This window comes from Denticeps clupeoides, chromosome 16 (assembly GCF_900700375.1).
Source record: "Denticeps clupeoides chromosome 16, fDenClu1.1, whole genome shotgun sequence".
NCBI lineage: Eukaryota > Metazoa > Chordata > Actinopteri > Clupeiformes > Denticipitidae > Denticeps > Denticeps clupeoides.
Genome location: NC_041722.1, coordinates 3,675,783 through 3,695,735, shown reverse-complemented (window position 1 = coordinate 3,695,735; position 19,953 = coordinate 3,675,783). Strand labels below are relative to the sequence as shown.

Sequence of the window (19,953 nt, the reverse complement as noted above, 5' to 3'; positions counted from 1 at the left end):
CAACTGTACAATAATACTTTTAATAACTTTCACAATTAACATCAGCTCTTCATACATCTAAAGGTATAGTACAGTCATCCGCATTGCTGTATACTGTCTTTTATGTACCATATGTATTCCTTTCAGCACTTATGAGGCCTTTGTGCTGTTGCATGGCCTGAAAATTAAAAAATACCACTCGACATGAACTATGCCAATGAATGCATATGATACATTATGTAGTAGATGAACGCATTTGGTCCTACAGCAGGCATCGATTAGTGCAGCTGGCTACTTAGTGTATACCCACAAGACATTCGTTATTTCTTTATAATTACGGTTAAATGAATAACAGTTCTGTACCGATTAGAATATAATTGAAATATGAAAATATTTATATTTTCATATTTTAATTTGATCAAAAGACACGAGCGTTGGACTCCGCCGGCCCGGGTGCCGGTGTGTTTATATTCCTGTTGTTCTGGGCGTCTCTTGCGCGCTGACGTCACACGAGCAGAGCTGTCATGGCGTCGCTGGATCAGAGGTTCGCGCTGCAATCTCGCTGAGGACTCGTTCTCGGTGTCTTGTCGTCGATGTGCGCCGCGAAATGGAGCAGAACGCGAACGTTCACCGGGACGCGGGCGGAAGCGCCCTGTGCACGAGCCTGCCGGGGGACACCGGCGACGTGAAGGCCGCCGGCGGCGCGGATGCGCGCAAAAACAAGGAGCCTCCCGCGCTCGCCACTTTGCTCCGCAGTAGTTCCCCAACTGGCGGCGACGCAGCCCGCGGCGGAGCGACGGAGCCGGCCGCGTCGCCGCTGAGTAACGGGACGGAGGACAGTCCGGGGAAGGATGACGGCGGCGGCGCAAAGTTGGTAAACAAGCCGCCGGAGAGCGAGCCCGACCCCGCCGCGTGTCCCCGCCTGGACGCGTCGCACCCGGAGCCGGAGGAGGAGCGGGAGAACGGCAGCGAGTCGCGGAGCTTTGATTCGCTGGAGTCCTTCTCCAACCTCAACTCCTGCCCGAGCTCGGACCCCAACAGCGAGGGCCTGGAGGACAAGGGTCTCGCCCTGGCCCTGCAGGACGGCACCAAGGTCCAGTGTCCCAAGGACCGGGCGGCCGGCCAGTCCATCTACCACATCAAGTGGATCAAGTGGAAGGAGGAGAACACTCCCATCATCACGCAGAACGAGAACGGCCCGTGTCCCCTCCTGGCCATCATGAACGTCCTCCTGTTGGCGTGGAAGGTAACCCGGCCACGCCCCTCGTCCTGCAGTAACGGAACATCCACAGTCGCTCCAATCTGCTTATAGTAAACAGAACAGGGTGGCCGCGTCCAGCGGCGGGTTCCTCGGCCTTTCTGCCACCAGTGGAAAGTTGCGCCTCGGGCGTCATTTGCATGCAGCACTTGAACACGCGCGCGTTTGACTTTGGGTGTTTAAAAAGTAAAGGGTCCTGAGTGGGCTCGGTTTGCACCGTAAAGGTGACAGATGACTGCAGAGGTGACCGCGCGTGTCGCCGCCATCTGCGAGGCATATGGCCCGCGTGTGCGAGGATGGTAGATTCATGTTGGAATGGGAAGCCAGTTGGTGTTTGCGCCACAATTTGATGTCCTGTTTTTTTTTTTTTCTATTCTGTCTGAATTCCAGGTGAAAATGCCGCCAATGATGGAGATTATAACCGCGGAGCAACTTATGGAGTATCTGGGTGAGTAAGTCGGAACCTAGTCTACAGATGCCATGGATACCATGACTGAGAACCATATACAGGAAATATATAATAATAATAGCAGCAAATCCTTTATTAATCCCACAAGTGGGAAAGTGGACTGTAGAAGATAAGAGCAGCAACAATAAACATGGGTCCACAGGGCATCCTAGGTTAGGTACCCAGATGAACATTTACATTTACATTTAGAGCATTTATCAGACGCCCTTATCCAGAGCGACTTACAATCAGTAGTTACAGGGACAGTCACCTCTGGAGCAACTTAGGGTTAAGTGTCTTGCTCAGGGACACAATGGTAGTAAGTGGGATTCGAACCCGGGTCTTCTGGTTCATAGGCGAGTGTGTTACCCACTAGGCTACTTACCACCCACCAGGGTACGTCTAGCCCTCCAGCCTCAATGTCCAGACCCTGGATGTTCAGTGGTGGCCGAGGAAGATGTTCCTTCCTTCCTCCGACATGTAGATATTTTGAAGCAGTGGAGTAAACAGCAGTGGGAAAGTAGTTGTGTAGCAGTTTCTGTACTTGAGCTCTGGATAAAGGAGGAATCCCATCTCTCCTCCTCCTCCACATGCTCCACCCTGTACTCTAGTAAACATTTTACACCAAAATCCATAAATGTGGGACAAGGCGAGTATAAATAAATAAATAAATAGAGTTCATGCCTGAACTCCTCGCTGGCGTGCTGGGGTACCGCTGTGGTGTAAACACGGGAACAGTGTGCCCGGACCGCCTGACATCTGTAAGGTTGGGGAATTCCTGTGGAAACCGGATCTCGTTCTCGCCCGCAAGATGGCACGTCGCCCCTACCCCCTGCCCCACCTGTCAGGGACCTGTGTACAATAACAGTCGGAGGAGCGCTGGTGAAATGACGTGTTCGGGGCTCCTGAGGACTTGCCGCTTTTGATGCGCGTGACCGCTCCAGGGAACCGTGTCACCACCACTGCACCTGTTGAGCTTAGTGGCGGTCGGAGGGCTTTCGAGAAGCCTCTTGATCACTTTATGAGGGTGCATTACTTTATTATTGTATGTAATTTGGAGAGCATCCTGGGACCCTCGAGCTGATTTGTATTCACGGGGCAGCGTACTTCACTTCGTTTCATGAATAAATCATGCTGTAACTGAGCTGCAAAAAGTCCCATAATAACCCTCCTATTATTAACAGGGACCACGTTTTATTTGGGCGATTGGTGTTATGCAGTAAAACAAATCCGTACCTAAAATCTAATTAAACCAGAGTCTTTAAGAGGCAGTGTGGGGGGGGTGTTTTGACTATTTGATCAATCCGAATTGTTTAATTGGTCAATCCGAAATGTTTGGTTTGGTAGCGGAGAGTGCACCAAAGATGACACCTTGAGTACATTTATTATGAGCACATAAACTGGCGGTAAAGAGCGGAGGAGGGAGGGGATGGGTTCTTCTCAACCAAATTGGGACGGAATACGAAATATTGCTTGGAATATTGCTTTAAGATCGTAAAGTGGTCAAATAATATCACACTTTTGGTCTATTTTGGGATTGGGGATATGGCAAAACTATTTTCATACTTTGTGCATGTGACTTAAGCGGTATTTGACTGGCGACTGAAATGCTTAATCAGTTTATCCTCCCCCAGATACAGATAAGTAGCAAGCAGTTTTTTTTTTTTTTTTTAAACCTATTTTCTTATGGAAATCCTGAAGATGTTCTTGGCCAATGTGCCATGTCTATTATACCCATTTTTGTGGAAAAAAGGGTTATTTGTAACCCTGATCATCTATGAAATCACATCTCTACATGAGCTGCAGTCCCTTTACGGCTAAAGTTATGCCACCAACAAATGGTTCCTTTCAAGTTTTCCATCATATGAACACATCACCATCCCTCGCTCCACCATCACAGCTTCTTTTCATGCAGACGTCCCGTGACTGCAGCCTCTCCGGTCTCCAGTCACAGGCCCTTCGATGGAGCAGTGGGTTCGCGTTTTGACGGGTAGTAGTGAAACACGTGACCATTAATTTCACACACTGCCGTGTCCCCGGTTTTTCTCCATGCAGCTGAAGGATTTTTGTTGGAGGGTTTGACTTGGCCGCCTGTGTGATAGGCAGTAATGATGTGGTCTGTGTGACAGTTACACACCCTTTATCTGCGGCCTGCATCTGCTGTTTCTTGCAGGCAAATGGCTTAAAGGGACGTTATTAATGCTTTCAGAAGACATTTGTCTGGAGTAATGTCCTGAAGCGCAGCCCTCATAACGCAGTTATAGTTTCATTTCCAGGCCTGTGTGACGGGCCATGAAATGTACCCGGGTTCTGTCATGGGCTCGGCCCGGGGTCCATACGTGGTGGTAAGGGAGTGCTGACCGCAGAGCTGAACTCGGGCCAGAGGTGGTGTGGGTGGAAATTGGGCGTCTGTGTGGCAGCAGGATGAGTGAATCTCCCCAATAATTAAATCTGCTGTTCCACGTCAACGTACTGAATATGCTTCTTCGTACTGAAATAAACCTCTGTACACGGGCAATTTACAGCGCCCGGTTGTAGAGCTCCTCACTGCCGTTAAATTACACTGGACCCTTCTGTTAGAGCTCACTGATATATGGATCTTTTGGATCTTATAGGTCATTGGTTATCATGGCGTCAGCCCATCATAGCTTCTCATCTTCCCAGGTAGAGGGAAAGCAGAATATGTATTTATGTTTAAATGATATACTCTCAGCCAGCCACCCCCACCCCAGATCAAACACCGAGACTAAACCGAGAACCGAGAAGGACCCATCCTCCTTTACATAAGAAGCTTCTGACATTACCCACCTTGCCCCTGGGCGCCAGTGAAGGGAGGAGATTGGGGGGTTGATGACTTTGTAACACCATTCTTTACCTCATCCAAAGGCTCAGAAACACGTTCTTGTTAATCTGCTTCGTACATTTAATGGAAAGGACGTAAGGAAAAAAGATTTTGTTCCATTTTGTCTTTTCACATGATTTTCTGAATGTGGATGGTGAGTAGAATGGCAGAATGTGTGCTGAGACAAGTGGTTTCTGGGAATGATGATGTCACCTCTGGGGCTGTGTGTGTGTGTGTGTTTCAGCAAGCCGAGCGTGTGTTTAAATTCGTCCCCTCTCCCTGTATCTCTCCCTACAGGTGATTACATCCTCGACGCCAAACCGAAAGAGATCTCCGAGGCTCAGAGGCTGAATTACGAGCAGGTAAGTGGGTCGTATCGCGCGCTTTTCTCCCCTCCGAGCACCACCGGGTTAAGTGACTGGATCCGAGAGCACAGCTACTTAAGAGCAATAATGGACATTTGTGGGTTAGCGGGTTGATATTTGACTGCTAAACTGCTAGCAGCCTCGTCGGACTCACCGTAGCACCGCTCTCTCCAGGATGTAACAGTTCAGCTTCAACCCCGTACACGTTCTCACCGCCACCCCACCATGCAGCTCCACCAGCCCGGGTCGCTTGGCCCGTTTCACATGATTCCGTTGCGCTGTTACGTCACGGTTTTACGTAACACGCGCTGCGTGGATTACAGTTGTAAATGGTGGGGGCTTGAAAGCCACGGCACGCTCCCAGGCATCCTGCCCGTCCTATAGCGGTTACGTAACGGCGCGCCAGCGTGCGGCGTGGGTATGCGGGAGTGCCTGCCCTATACTTCCTGTCGCCAGGCGATGCACCTTCTCTCGGCCTTCTCCATTTCTGTCCCTTTCATTCCCGTCCCTGTTATCTAAAATGGAATGTGGGTGTGGCTCACCTCCTTTTAGACGAGTGTGTGGCGGGGCGCCAGCACATCTGTCTGTTCTGCCGGCGTGACCGCGTGCGCGAGCAGATGCGTTGGCTCTTTTTGCGATTGCTGCATGTCCATGTGGCTATTTTTGATCCATCACCACCATTTCGGTGTTAAGCGCTTGGCAAGAAATGTGCCATCCAAGGCCGCTGGCTGCCGTCCCTGCTTGCGTGAGTACAGTATGTATGCGGATATTCTACCAGCGCACGAAGTTTTTAGTTATGTGCGTTTTTATTATTATTCCCCCCCCCCCCTTTTTTTTTTTTTAATGCCTGTCATGGCACAGATATCACTTGGCGCTCATTAGCGGGGGGCGCGGGGACCCGGGCTCCTCAGCGCTCTGCGGAAGTGACAGGCCTTCTGACTAGCCTGCTCGTATCTGCGCGTGATGCCAGGCAGTCACATTAAAGGACGTCCGCTGTCATCCAGCCCGTTACCGCATTGGCAGGGTTCCGTTTCGGAGGCCGATAAAGACCCCATCAAGCTAAAACGGTGCCGACGTTCTCTGAAACCAAGCGCCCTTGTCTATTTTTAAATGCTGCTTTTGGATAAATAAAAAAAAAAAAAAAAAGAAAAAGTGAGAGTAAAATAACCGTGGATGTGACGCTTGCCACTTTCATGTGGGTATTGTGGAGGAGGAGGAGGAGGAGGAGGAGGATGTTTGAGAGCCTGCAATGTCCTCCCTCTCTTCCCCTGCTGACTGAAGCATGATGATCAGAGGAACTCATATTTCTCCATATATCTCACAGTCGGGTAGAAAAGTAGTGATGTCTGAACACGTTGCCATAACTGTATTCTGAAATAAATTATGTGTTAGGATTTATTGAATCCTAATTATTAAATATTAAATTGTGTATTTGTTGTTTTTTTTCCATTAATTGATTAATCAATTAATGGAAGTGAAGAGTGTCATTGTGAAACACGGCACATCACACTGTGACACAACGTGCTTGTATCCCATCACCCTTGTGTGGGTACGGTACTTTCTCAGTGGCACCTTGGCGGATCGGGATTTGAACCGGCAACCTTCTGATTACAGGACTGCTTCCTTACCCATCCTTATTCCAGATTTTTATTTCAACTCAATAGTCAACTTACAACAAATAAATTCACACCGTAACAAACTTATGGGGAAAAATGTATTTGTCTGCAATGCATATGCAAGCTGTTACAAATGCGAATGATTGTTACAGTGTAAAATGAGGAGAACTGTGGCTACTTTATTCTAAAACAATGTTTTATATTCTAGTTTCTTTGCTCTGATTACTGCTTTGCACACTCTTGGCATTCTCTCGATGAGCTTCAAGAGGTCGTCACCTGAAATGCTTTTCCAACAGTCTTGAAGGAGTTCCCAGAGGTGTTTAGCACTTGTTGGACCCTTTGCCTTCACTCTGCGGTCCAGCTCACCCCAAATGTAAATGTAAATATATAATAGCGTGAAACAGATGTCAGGCAAAAATTCTGGCCCTTTAAAAGGCAACATTGAATACAGAAGCTTAATCTGTTTTTTTTTTTTCCTGCACTATCCATCTAAGAACCGTTCTTGTAGAACGTTTCATGGTCCCTCTAGGCTCATGTCTGAGGCTTTTATTTGTGATTTTTATAACTGAAACCGGCAGCATACAGAGTCCTGTTTGGTGACGCTGTTTTGTCCGTTTCGTTTGGACTGTACTCTTTATCCCCTGAGCTGGATGGAACAGATAATCACTTTAAGGGAACTGAAAGAACGAAATGAAATTTCTGCGCTTGACTGGTGTGTTCGGCAACCTACTATATTGATCTCTTTGTAAATTTACAGCGGCAGAGTTCCAGGTGAAGACGGGCAGCTACTGTGGCGCCTGGTGACTGAAGCTGCTGTGAGGGCAGGAGGGAGGGCTGTGGGAATAAAACGCATCCTTGGCACAGGGCCTGGTTTGGTCATGTGACCGGCGCACGAGCCCGTTTGTACTCCTATTGCATGGAAGAGGGAGAGTGGTGAGAGCCGGAAAGCAATTCTTCACGAGAACCCTCTTAAAGAATATCAGTGACCCAACTGTCACTTCCCAGTCTGACTAAATGTTTGTGACGAGCACTGGGATGAAGGCGAGCTGTGTAGCAGTGCTGCTTGTGTACCTTACACACACACACACACACACACACACACACACAGGCCCAAACTGAGCTCATTGGCGCGTTGAGGGGAGCTGGCAGCAGTAGAGGGCCACACACAGACAGGCGTGGGTGTTTGGCTGCTCCGCTCTATCGCCTACCCTTCTCGGGGCATCATCGGGGACCGCTGGGGTTTATTGGAGGGCAGCCTCTCACTTCCCACCCAGCACTGTAACCCTGCTTCCTCTACTGGAAAAGCCATGAGCAGTGGGGTGGGAAGATAAAACAGACCAAAAAAATGGGACCTCTCACCCTGTCCTGTACGTGGTCATTTCTTGATCTTTTTGCCGGCGTGCCGGATAGTCTTTTTTTTTGGGGGGGGTGCTGCTTCAGCATGTTTTCATCGACGTCTGTGAATGAATGTGAATGACGCCTGTTCTGTGAATGAAGAGGATGGGGAGCACACCGCCATGTGTCGGCCATGCTCTCTGGTTGGCGCCCGGTTAGTGCTTTTAGTTAGTGAAGCTCTCTGGTTCCCTCTTCATTCACCGAACCTGTTGATGATGTACCATGACCATGAGAGAACCTGTAGAGCCTCATTGAAGTTCCTTATGGGCTGCTCTATAAAACTCTCAGTGTAACTTTACATCTTGAAGGAGGTCACTGTGATGCCGGTGGCCCGGATTTGCTACCTGCTCTCTCCACACGCATCTAACCTCTCCGCTTAATTATAGTCTCTCTGCATGGGGTGGCGTTAAGAATGCCAGACACGAAGATTTGCTGCCTTCTTAAAGAGGCTGTTGGGCATTATCAGCCCCGCCCTCTCCCGAGCCAAAGTCCAGTGATCCCGCACTGGCAAGCGGAATGGCCGCCCACTCAGCGCCAGATGCAACTGGAGAGAGTGAAAAGCTGGTGGAGGACCAGGAGGGCGCTTAAATAGGAGGCAATGCACAGAAAAAAAACGCAGCTATTGTTGGTGGACTGAGAGTGTCCCCAGGGGGACTATCCCTGTAACTACTGATTGTAAGGCGCTTTGGATAAGGGCGTCTGATAATTGCCATAAATGGTAATACAGGGCTGTTGCAACCAGGTACACAAAGTTGATAATGTACAATCTGCAGTGAACCACATGTTAAGCACACTAATTGAAATTCACCCGCCTACGGCATATGTGTCTTCCCTAGGAGACCATCTTCAAACTACTGAAAGCACTGCAAAAATATTTACTCCACCGGTTACCACTTTTCACGGTCATATAAATGAATTCCATCACCTTGAAACAGTATTGATTGTTTGGAATACCCTCCGTCATCTTCAGGCCTTGTGGAGAGACGCTTTTTGGGCTGTACAAACCTTTCTGCCTACAGGTCTGTGGGGTCACTCTGCTGTAATGAGGTATTATGTGGTTGAAAGCCCCTCTTGACAGGCTTGTCTGTGGACAAGCTAATCACCCCCATAACTCTCCATATTCATCCTAATACACAATCCTGCACAGATGGACCTGAGTCATGGCGCTGGCGCTGCATTAAATGATAAATGGGAGAATCAGCGTTTAATCCAGATGAACTTGTTCTCTCTACACACTCTTTTGTGTCCTCGTTTCTGACATACACTCTCTCACACACACACACACACACACTTTTCTGTGTTTGGAGGCAGCTGCAGCTCAGAGGTGCCTGACAGACCAGCCCTGTTTTGCTGGTCAGCGTGAATAAGTGTGTGTGTGTGTGTGTGTGTGTGTGTGTGTGTGTGTGTGTGTGTGTGTGTGTGTGTGTGTGTGTGTGCGCGCCTGCTGGTTTATTGTAGTTTCTAGATTTTGTAGTTGAATTAGAATTTTGCTCTATCCCACCCATCAGACCTCCTCTCTGTCCCGCAGAACATGAGCGACGCCATGGCTGTGCTGCACAAGCTGCAGACAGGGCTGGACGTAAACGTGAAATTCACAGGCGTGCGCGTGTTTGAGTACACGCCCGAGTGCATCGTCTTCGACCTGCTGGACATCCCGCTCTACCACGGCTGGCTGGTCGACCCCCAGGTGAGCGAGACCCAGACCATGCGTCAATCTTTAAGGATCAAGAGTTGGTCTGATACTTTGGAGCCACATAATGTAACAGCAAAAAATTAACTAAAGGCAGAATCCTAATACGCAGCATTATGATATGATTTCCAATCCCATACAGATTTCTGTTCGTTTAAACAGAGCTTCATGCATACATGCAGCTAAATCCTATTAGTCCTGGGTTCTGTGTACTCGAGCTCTTGTCTAGTGGTACTGGCCAGCAGGCCCTGAAATTATTGTTAATATTTATAGCTGCTGTGTACTTAAATGCAGCACAGTAGAACCGTTAACAGCATCACTTACTTTGTGTTTGCAGTATTTATTGCATTTATTATAATTAATAATAAGTAATATCCATGGAATACAATTGCCTCCAGTGTAAACTAGTTAAACAGGCCTAGACTACTAGTTATTAATGCTGGTCGTAATGGTGGTACTCACTGTTAAAAGTTACTCATTGAGAACCACATTTACAGGTCATGTGAACATCCAGATTACTTTCTGAATACTTACAAATTTGATATCCAATATGTCTGTAAACTAGTTAAACAGGCCTAGACTACTAGTTATTAATGCTGGTCGTTTGTAGACTGGCAGCTTATATGAAATTTGTTTAAGTAGTAAGAAATGACGTAATGATGTAGCTTAACCCTCATTGGCTGAAGAAGTCTGAATTTGGCCAGTGTGAATGGTACTGTACGTCTGTATACCTTAAACTCAAAGCAGTTCAGTTTACATTCAGCCTATGGCAACTTGTAAGGGTCAAATGTCAACTTGTACTACTTAACATTAACAAAGAAGGGAACTGATAATATTGGCATTTAAGATAATATCACATAATCATCTATGGGGTCATTATGACCTTTAGATTGCATCCAGTATCTGAAAATTAGTTGTTGATGATAATATGACTAATAGTTTGCAGAATGAATTGTGTAACTGTCCCTCTCCTCTGTATTTTTCCGGTTGTAGATGGCTGACATTGTAAAAGCTGTTGGTACCTGCAGCTACAACCAGCTGGTGGAGAAGATCATCTCCTGTAAACAGTCGGAGAACAGCGAGTTGGCCGGGGAGGGTGCGTGGCGTATTTCTCTCCCTCCCTATCAAACCCACTGTGTCAGGCGTGCTGGATAATGCATGGGCATCGTCCTTCCCTCCCCCGCCTCCGGCCCTGTGTCGGATAAACACAGAGTCTTCATGTTCCGAGTTCATGCTCTCATGATGCTCACGTTGCCTTCCTTCCCTCCCCCCTTCCCACTCTCTCTGGTTCAGATATGTTGTCATGGGCAATTTTCCTCGCCTGAATATTTCATGCCCGTGTTCATCACATGAATTAACGAATAACTCTCATCGTGAGACAAACCTCATCCATCTCACTGTGCTTTATGCCCTCCGTCCATCTCTGTCTTCATTTCTCTCGCTCTTTCTTTTCGTTACCGTTTCACCATCTCTGCCTGTGCCTCTGTAGTCAGTGTGTGTAACGTCTGTGTGTGTGTGTGTGTGTGTGTGTGTGTAAGATCACAGAAGCTTATTAGATGTACGGGAACAACAATTCAACATCTGATTAAAGTGGAAATGCGGTAGTGAGATCTTGTCATTTTGCAAAAAAGCATATTTCTACATGAAGATATGCTAATGGAATGCAGGAATGGAAAAAAGCATCCAGTATGACTCCAGAAATGCCTTACTGATTTTACAGCATTTACTGAGGCGGGGTGTTAACCTGACCCTTGACTCAACTTTACTGATGGTTACAGTAGACCAGGTCAGGTCTGGAAATATATAAAACATATATATGCTGCACATTCACTTCATGCTTTTATCAGCTGTTAGCTGGGTTTCTGAATGAATCACCTATCCGACTGTGAATGCGGGCAGGCATCTTTTGGGACGTTCTCGTAGCCTTGCCTGGCTTTGTGAGGATCCACAGCTCATTACTTCGAAAATCTCTTGTGATTTAAACGCAGATCTGTTCCATAAAAAATGTAGACGCTGACTGCCGTTTATTGCGGAGTGGGACAAAAAGAAATCAATACAGCAGTATATCCTGATGCTTCCTCTGGTGATGGATTTACTTTTATGGCAGATGGCCTGATTGGTAACAACTTACATTTAGTGAGGTATCATCAATACACTGGTATCCATTTATCTTAAGCATTTAATCCAGTGTGTGAAAAACTTACTGATGGTAATTTTCATAATGATTTTTTTTGCTTTTTACATTTCTTCAGTTCTGCAAATCTCCATTGTATCATAGAAAACTCTTAAAAAGTCAACTTGCCATATACAAAAACAGAGAGACGAGATTTCGAAGCTTCAGCCGTACTTCCATTCATACTCTCATCTGAGGCAGTGTTGGCTGGTTAAGGAAGTGGACTCGTAACCAAAGGGTTGCAGGTTCAAATTCGGAACCGCCAAGGCACCGTCCCCACACACTGCTCCCTGGGCACCTTCCATGGCTGCCACTGCTCAATAAGGTGATTGGTTAAATGCAGAGGCCACGTTTTTGTTCTCACCGTGTGCTGTGCTGCAGTTTCACTTTGACAAATGATGTTTTTTTTCCCCTGCTGGTTTTAATAACAGATATTTGAAACGACTGCAGTATTGATTCATGTTGTACTAATGCTGTACGCTTGTGTGTGTGTTTGTCCAGGCTTTGTGGCAGAACAATTTCTGAACAGCACTGCAACCCAGCTGACGTACCATGGCCTGTGTGAGCTGACCTCCACCGTCCAGGAGGGGGAGCTGTGTGTTTTCTTCAGGAACAACCACTTCAGCACCATGACCAAATTTAAGGTGAGTTGGCGCAGTCTCCTGCACGCTGCCAGTGTGTGTGTGTGAGTGTGTGAGAGAGAGAGAACGTTTACTCTACATCCGTGTGTATCCATGAAAAGGTCTGAAACGTATCTGAATACACCCCTGAGCACAGGTGGATGTGGTCAGAATTGGGCGAATTGATTGATTGAGGTTAATACCGTAATGATCATTCCAAATTCCTGGTAGAAATGCCTTCTGTTCTGTGTTTTGTGTGATGGGTGGCCCTCTAGAGGTGAAGCGTAGACACACGGGCCGGTGTGTTACGTACTGCAGGTTATTACCGTACTGTTACTGCCTTTCTCTGGGTGAGAAAGGTGCCACTGAGCAAAGCACCGTCCCCGCACACTGCTCCCCGGGCGCTGCCCACTGCTCACTTTCAGAACCAAAATGGGGGCAGTGCACCCTGTGATTCTGTAGTCTGTTTATTAGAATTTAGAATCGTGGTATTAAAATGAGCCGTTAACGTGCCGAAAACTCTGTATTGATTTATGAAAAGTTTTTGTTCCGACCCTTTTTACCTGCTGCTCAGCTGCTGTTGAATAATGGAGGTTATTTACTCTGCAGCCTGGTAGCCCAGAGCACTGTTGGAAGAGGAGAATATGTACACGAAACGAACTTTTGCACTGCACTCTCTTTCATATCATCTCAGTGTACACAGTAGTGCACAGAGATCATATTCACACGCGCACACACAGACCAACAGCCTGTTAGTGCAGCTGCTCCCTGCACTTCCTGTTATCTTCAGAGAGAAGGTGTGTCTAAGTGTGTTTGTGGGGAACCAAAAACAGTGTTGTTGAAAAGTGTGCAAACACACACACACAGTTTTAATGTTGTAAACGCTATTTGTTCATAGGTTGACATGATTGTGTGTGTGTGCACGTTTTCATGACTGAGTGGTTGCATGCTGCTCTGAGTGTGTGTCTTGATGAATGACCAGGTTTTTTTCACGCGTGTGTGTGCTCCCTGATCAGGGCCAGCTGTATTTGCTGGTGACGGATCAGGGTTTCCTGACTGAGGAGAAGGTCGTGTGGGAGAGTCTGCACAACGTCGACGGCGATGGGAATTTCTGCGACTCCGAGTTCCGCCTCCGACCGCCCTCCGACCCAGAGACCGTTTACCACGGCCAGCAGGATCAGATTGATCAGGTGAGCCTCTTCTTACACAGACCAATCAAATCCTACCACTTGAATGGTGACCATTTTAATGTGACATGTAACCTGTAAAAAATAAAAATAAAAAAATGTAAGTACAGTAAGCTGGTTGCATACGTGTTGTTATGACCACCTGGCTCAGGGTGGAGGCTACATGAATGCAGATACCACACTGAAGTACGCTTGACCACGGGATTTATTAAACACATACATTACTACAAATAAAAAAGGATAACAAGAAGCACAAATCTCAAAAAGGAGGGGGGACTGGCGGTTTTCTGCCTGAGGACGGAAGCCTAGTGGGTAAAACCTCGCCTGTGAACCAGAAGACCACTGTCTCAGGTTCAATCTCCACTTATCACCATCATGTCCCTGAGCAAGACTCTTAACCCTGAGTGTCTCCAGGGGGACTGTCCCTGTAACTACTGATTGGAAGGCGCTCTGAAGAAGAACGGCGTCTGGTAAATGCTGTAGATGTAAGCTGTAGAAGAGACGAGAGAATTTTACCTTCCAGCTGATCTTATGTGGTCCCCTTTAGTTTAAATCCAATTGTAAACACCTGAGAACCCCTGTTTTGAGGAATCCCGCCCTCTACTGGCCACCTGGGGAACCTACAGGTCACTGCAGAGAAACTTTGGATTTAATTACAACATTAAGTCATAAAACGTTAAGCCATCAGTGAGGAAGCAGTAAAGTTGAATGAATTACACATTTCACCACAACAATGAGCCCCATCATACATCCAAATCAACAAAAGAACTGGTTCCAGTGCTAAAACCAAAAGTAACAGCAAGAATCCAGAATCCCAGTTGTTCATATCGACCCTTTTAGCTGATAGTCTGTCAAATGGCGCAATGAGCTAACTAGTCCACTGTACATGTTCTGTAGAGGAGGGAATTAGCGTTTAGCCTTTTTATTTAATATATCAATGCTAACACAATAATTAACATATATTTAAAGTACAAATCTCACTTTAATACGTTATTATTATTATTAGGAAATACCAGACTAGGTATTTGTCTGAATGCATTGTTTCTTTAAAAAGAGGTATTACAATCAAACAGTTACTCAGTACTTGTAGTTTTATTGTTACGTACTTTTGTACTGTATTTTTTGGGTTATTATTATTTTAATTTTTACTTGTACATGAGTATTATTGTTTTGGAGTAACGCTACGCATACTTGAGTAAAACTTTTGCCTACTCTACACACCTCTGTCTGAAACGCAGTGACATCAGTGACAGGCATTTTGTTTCATGCTGCTGTGCCGAGCCGCATCTGGTTGGGTGTCTGAACCCAGGCCTGTGGTGAGGTGCGGGGCGTATGGTGGCGCAGCAGTGATGGGCTCTTTAATAATGCATGTTAAAAGCTCCCCACAGCCCCCTGTGTTTTCCTGTGGGCCTGCATGACTGAACAGCTCATCAGTGTTTGTGTGTGTGTGTGTGTGTGTGTGTGTGTGTGTGTGTGTGTGTGTGTGTGTGTGTGCGCGCGTGCGTCCTTGCTCGCGCCTCAGGCCTCTGTGTTTAGATTGGTCCTTTAATAATGAATGGTGGGTTGAGCTGTCGGACAGCTACTGTTCAGGATGAAATACACACACATTCATACGCATATTTGTTTCCTTGTATGGTTGTAACCATGTCCGTGTAACCCTAAATCTAACCTTAGCTCTAAACGCATCTGAAATCTTCTGTTTTATATTTATCTCTGCTTTCTATATTGTGTTTTTTTAATCTGTCAAAATGTCATCACCGGGGACATTATAGGCACTTAATATACATGCCCGTCTAATGGGTTCTAAATAAAAAATACTCTTCCTCACCTCCCTCACCACAGGACTACCTGATGGCCCTGTCCCTTCAGCAGGAGCAGCAGAGTCAGGACCTGAACTGGGATCAGCTTCCTGAAGACATCAGTGATCTGGAACTGGCCAAGAAGCTCCAGGAGGAGGAGGACCGGCGCGCCTCCCAGTACTACCAGGAGCAGGAACAGGCCGCCGCGGCCGCCGCACAGGCCCAGGTCAGAGGGGTCCGGGTCCCTGCTGCTGTTTGAGTGGGCAAGAATGGGCATTTTTACTGAAAAAACATTTACATTTACAGCATTTACCAGACACCCTTATCCAGAGCATTTTTCAGTCAGTACTTATGGGGACAGTCCCCCCCCGAGACACTCAGGGTTAAGTGTCTTGCTCAGGGACACAATGGTAGTAAGTGGGGTTTGAACCTGGGTCTTCTGGTTCATAGGCAAGTGTGTTACCCACTAGGCCAAGGATATTAATTAATGTGGTTTGTTTGACTTGAGTACACATCACATCATGATTTCTACCTTGATTTCTAGTTCATGGTCATGAACTCCAACTCTGCTCTCAAGTTAATCAAAAGTATTTTCTATCCTCAGTTTCAAAAGAAATTACTTAAATCACTTCCCCTCACCCCAATAACGCCACATTTTGGGGCAGCGGCCCCGTAATCAGAAGGTTGCTGAATCCCGAGCTGCCAAGGTGCCACTGAGCAAAGCATCGTCCCCACACACTGCTCCCCGGGCGCCTGTCATGGCTGCCCACTGCTCACCAAGGGTGAATGTTAAATACAGAGGACACATTTTGTTGTGTCACCGTGTGCTGTGCTGCAGTGTATCACAATGACAATCACTTTACTTTCAACATTCAGAAGAGAATATATCCTGGTCTTCAACTTCATTCAACTTGGTACCTTGGTTTTGAATAATCTTGAAGCAATTGACATGACAATTCTTTTAATAAATCTGTAATAACTAAAAAAAAAAAAGGAATTCTTCCTGAATATTTAGCCCCACCCTGACTAATGTACAGTGCATCAGGGCTAACGAGTCAGATTCTCCTGCTGCAGTTAACACACTTATTATACTTAACTTTTTTTATCCACCAATGAGTACGAGAGCCCAGTGCTGGTATAACATCTCGCCGCACCTGGTTTGTTATAATACATGTTTCCGTCTGTATTGTGCAGCAGGGGCAGCATCAGCCAGCAGGGGGCGATCAGGTGGAGGGAGGCGCAGCAGCAGCAGGTGGAGGCGCCGGAGCAGGTGGAGGTGAAGGGGGCACAGGGGCCTCCAGGAAAAGCCCCGGCAAACAGTCGTCCTCCGGGGAACGTAAAGCCAAGAAGGAGGCCAAGGACAAGGACAAGGACAAGGACAAGTGTGTTCTGTTGTAACAGCGTGTGTGTGTCTGTGCGAGCAGATAAGAGGAGGAACGGGGCGCAGCATCTCCCTTCGAGCGACATGACCCCAGCACGACATGTAGCGGACCCTGTGCGGAAACCGGGAGACGCCCCCCACCCCCACGCCGCCGGTGCCTCGTGGCCTTCCTGATCCGGGGAGGCTCACCTCCAACAGCTACCACTACACCTTTCATAGAGTCGCCAAACTTTCCTACGTGTCGCACAGTGCACTACATTTCAGACGGGACGGGTCACGTTTGATGAGGGAGGGGCGGGTGGTGTTTTATAGTCAAACCTAAAAAAAAAAAAAAAAAAATGAATGAATGAACGGAATGAAACCATACATGAACGAAAAGGGATATGAACTCACGGCACCCTTTTTTTGTAAACGTTTATTGGTTTCCATTATTATTGCAGTTCATAAGCTATTTTTTACAGATATATACATATAAATATATATATATATATACATATAGCAGACACTTAGCAGAGGAGCTTGTTTGTTTAAAAGGGGAGATTTTATTAGTGCAGATGACTAGAGAAATGCAGGAAGTGGCCAGACACACACACACACACACACACACACGCCATGAGAAGTGTGTGCAGCTGGAAACGTGGCGCGCGGCTTTACAAACTGGAGTGGTGCGTGCGTCATCCTGATGTATAACCTTGTCGTTCGTGTCCCTGCGCAACACTTTTTAAAGGGGTCTCCTGTCCGGTCAGTGTTTGCCTTACTGAAACGTCCTCTGTTCGTGCCTCTTTTCATAGCGTAGGCTGTTGAAATTGCTTTGCCAAAACATGTTTTGGAAGTAGTTATTGATTTTATTTTATTTTTTTTTTTATCTGATATGAAATATTTTCCCTAAATAACAGATCGATCGTTCTTTTTTTGTTTTTTCATGGATGTTTTCTGACACCCCCCTCCCCAACAAGACTTTATTTCAGTATTTATTCAGAACACGCTGGGCGTCTGTGGCCCCGCCCCCCTTAAGCTACTTATTTTGAAAGTAATTTATATGCCACATGTATATACATTATATATATAAATACACACTACAGACTTAATGTGTAGGTTTTAGAGCCCCATCCCCCTCCCCTCTCTGCACATTCCAGCCAACGTACGACGCGATGGGTCAGACGCGAGGGAGACTGTACTTTGTAGTGTTTGTGCGGCTCTTGATTTATGTGGTGAATGAAGTACCTCTGTCTCAGAACAGTTTCTTATCCGAGAACCCGTCTGGTCGGGTCCCTTGCTTTTTTGCCACAGGAACTCGGGGTCCCCAGGACCGTAGAAGACAACGCCTTACAAACCTGTACAATTAATCTTTTTTTTTTTTTTTTTTTTCTTTCTTTCTTTCCGTAGACGTAGGTGTGTTAGCAACATAACACGTAGACTAATCTAACTGGACTTTCTCAGGCTCTCACCATAGGGGCGTCGTTTGGTGCGCATCAGCGTCTGAATCCTTTTCATATAAAACCAGTGGGACGTACAGGGTTTAAACATTTGTGCACAAGCATCTGAGGAATATGAGATTTAAAAAGCTACACGTCTGTCTAGTGAAGAAGGAGGCGTGGCTGGGTCACTTTCACTGTCCAGAAAAAGTGGGCCTTGGTTCTTATTCTACATGTTTGCTCTTCTTGGTCAAGACAGGGGTTCACAGCCCTGTCCCTGGAATCCCCAACATCCCGGTAACGTGTGTGGCAGGCTGGACTGAAATCGTGGGTTCCTCCTCCACGTCTAGGAATGTTTTGGGAGTCGAGGGGGCTCGTCGGAATGAACTGACAGATTGCAGGATGTGCATTTTCTCTCTGAAGTAAAGTGTCAAGTACCCCTGGGGGGGTCTGCATCAGTTCACCATAATGGGGGTCCTTTGCCAATGATGACGCTCGGTGGTAGTTCAGCTGTTCAGTAGAAATTGAATTTAAAAAAAAAAAAGAAGAAAAGGAAGTGGGATCAAGGAGGGAAAGCATTGCTAAAAAGCAACATTCCGCCATTATTCTTTAAGGAGAAGAGTTTCATTTGGTAGCTTAATTATCGTTAGTGTTCTATTTTTTTTTCTTTCATATAAAAGCCAAGTAAGAGCTTGTGTGCTGTGGTCATTTTTATTCTTCAACATTAGTTCTTATTTTGGTTTTGTGAGGAATAGGTAAAGATTTACTGGCCATGTACTAATTGTTGGTGGTTCGTGGGGTGAAGGTAGCCCTTGAAACGTTGTCATTGTAATTGGTTATGCACTGTTATTTGAAATGCACTACTAAACGACTGATGACAATACCTCATTTTATACCCGAGTTGTGCTGAGGTAGCAGGGGGTGATGGTGATGACTAGACTAGAGTGAAAGCAGTTTTTTTTTTTCTCCTACCAAATCTCATCAAGGCCAGACATATTAAAAATATATATATATATTATTGTGATGAAAACGATGATTTTGTTTAGTTCTAGTTTAGCCTAGACCTTTTGAAGAAAGGTAAGCTGCTGTGACCTGAGTGGTCGCTAATGTGTTTCTTTTATTTAAAAAAAAAAAAAAAAAAAGTGTGTGACTTCTGAGGGACAGAAGGATTAGTTTAAGCATTTTTACATGTTTGGACAGCACAAATTCCTTTGACCGTAGATGTAAATTGCAATGACGATCAATAATCTTTTTCTGCTAGGATTAAAAAAAAAATAATAATAATATTAAAATTGGGGGTACAGAACGTGGTCAGTACAAGACGTCGTCTTAAAAAGCTCCCCCACAGCATTTCTTGGATGCATTGTATTGTAGGATGTCATCTCCCCAATTTAAATATTTCTCTGTGATTGCATGCTCAAAAGCCGTAAATGCAACATTTAGGCCACATTTATCAAACCCAGTTATAACTTGTATATGTACATTTTTTTGTAGGTCTGCATTTACACCAAACTTAATTTTATCTACAAGTTTAAAAAAACTATTGGGAACAGGTTTAGTCCAGTCTGTGTGCACACAGTCTGTCTTCTGCAACAGAAATGCCTTAGACGAGGGACGTTTCGCCTGATTATTATTAACCCGAGGTGTGTGTTCAGACGTGTGCACTGTTGAACGTTCCCCAAAAACAGCTGCAAAATCCTTCTCTTAATTTGCTTTGTGTGTATGGGGGGGTCAGAGGTCAGTGATGTCCAGTCACTAATTGATACATGGAACTAAACTGGCCAT

The 19,953-nt window shown here is 46.1% G+C and overlaps 1 protein-coding gene across 1 annotated transcript; it reads left to right on the top strand.

Moving 5' to 3' along the window:
• The first annotated feature begins 488 nt into the window (after positions 1-488).
• Positions 489-19,399, top strand: mindy2 (MINDY lysine 48 deubiquitinase 2). Its single transcript, XM_028955662.1, has 9 exons — positions 489-1,225; positions 1,628-1,685; positions 4,825-4,889; positions 9,432-9,590; positions 10,587-10,689; positions 12,268-12,410; positions 13,403-13,576; positions 15,416-15,598; positions 16,567-19,399. The coding sequence occupies exons 1-9, from the start codon at positions 587-589 to the stop codon at positions 16,768-16,770; spliced, it is 1,728 nt and encodes a 575-aa protein (XP_028811495.1). The 5' UTR covers positions 489-586; the 3' UTR covers positions 16,771-19,399.
• The last annotated feature ends 554 nt before the right edge of the window (positions 19,400-19,953 follow it).

Excerpts from the sequence above, each read along its gene's own strand:
- mindy2 (XM_028955662.1), top strand. The coding sequence starts at position 587 with ATGGAGCAGAACGCGAACGTTCACCGGGACGCGGGCGGAAGCGCCCTG. Across the intron at positions 1,226-1,627 it reads TCCTCCTGTTGGCGTGGAAG|GTGAAAATGCCGCCAATGAT; the intron begins GTAACCCGGCCA and ends TCTGAATTCCAG. Across the intron at positions 1,686-4,824 it reads GCAACTTATGGAGTATCTGG|GTGATTACATCCTCGACGCC; the intron begins GTGAGTAAGTCG and ends CTCTCCCTACAG.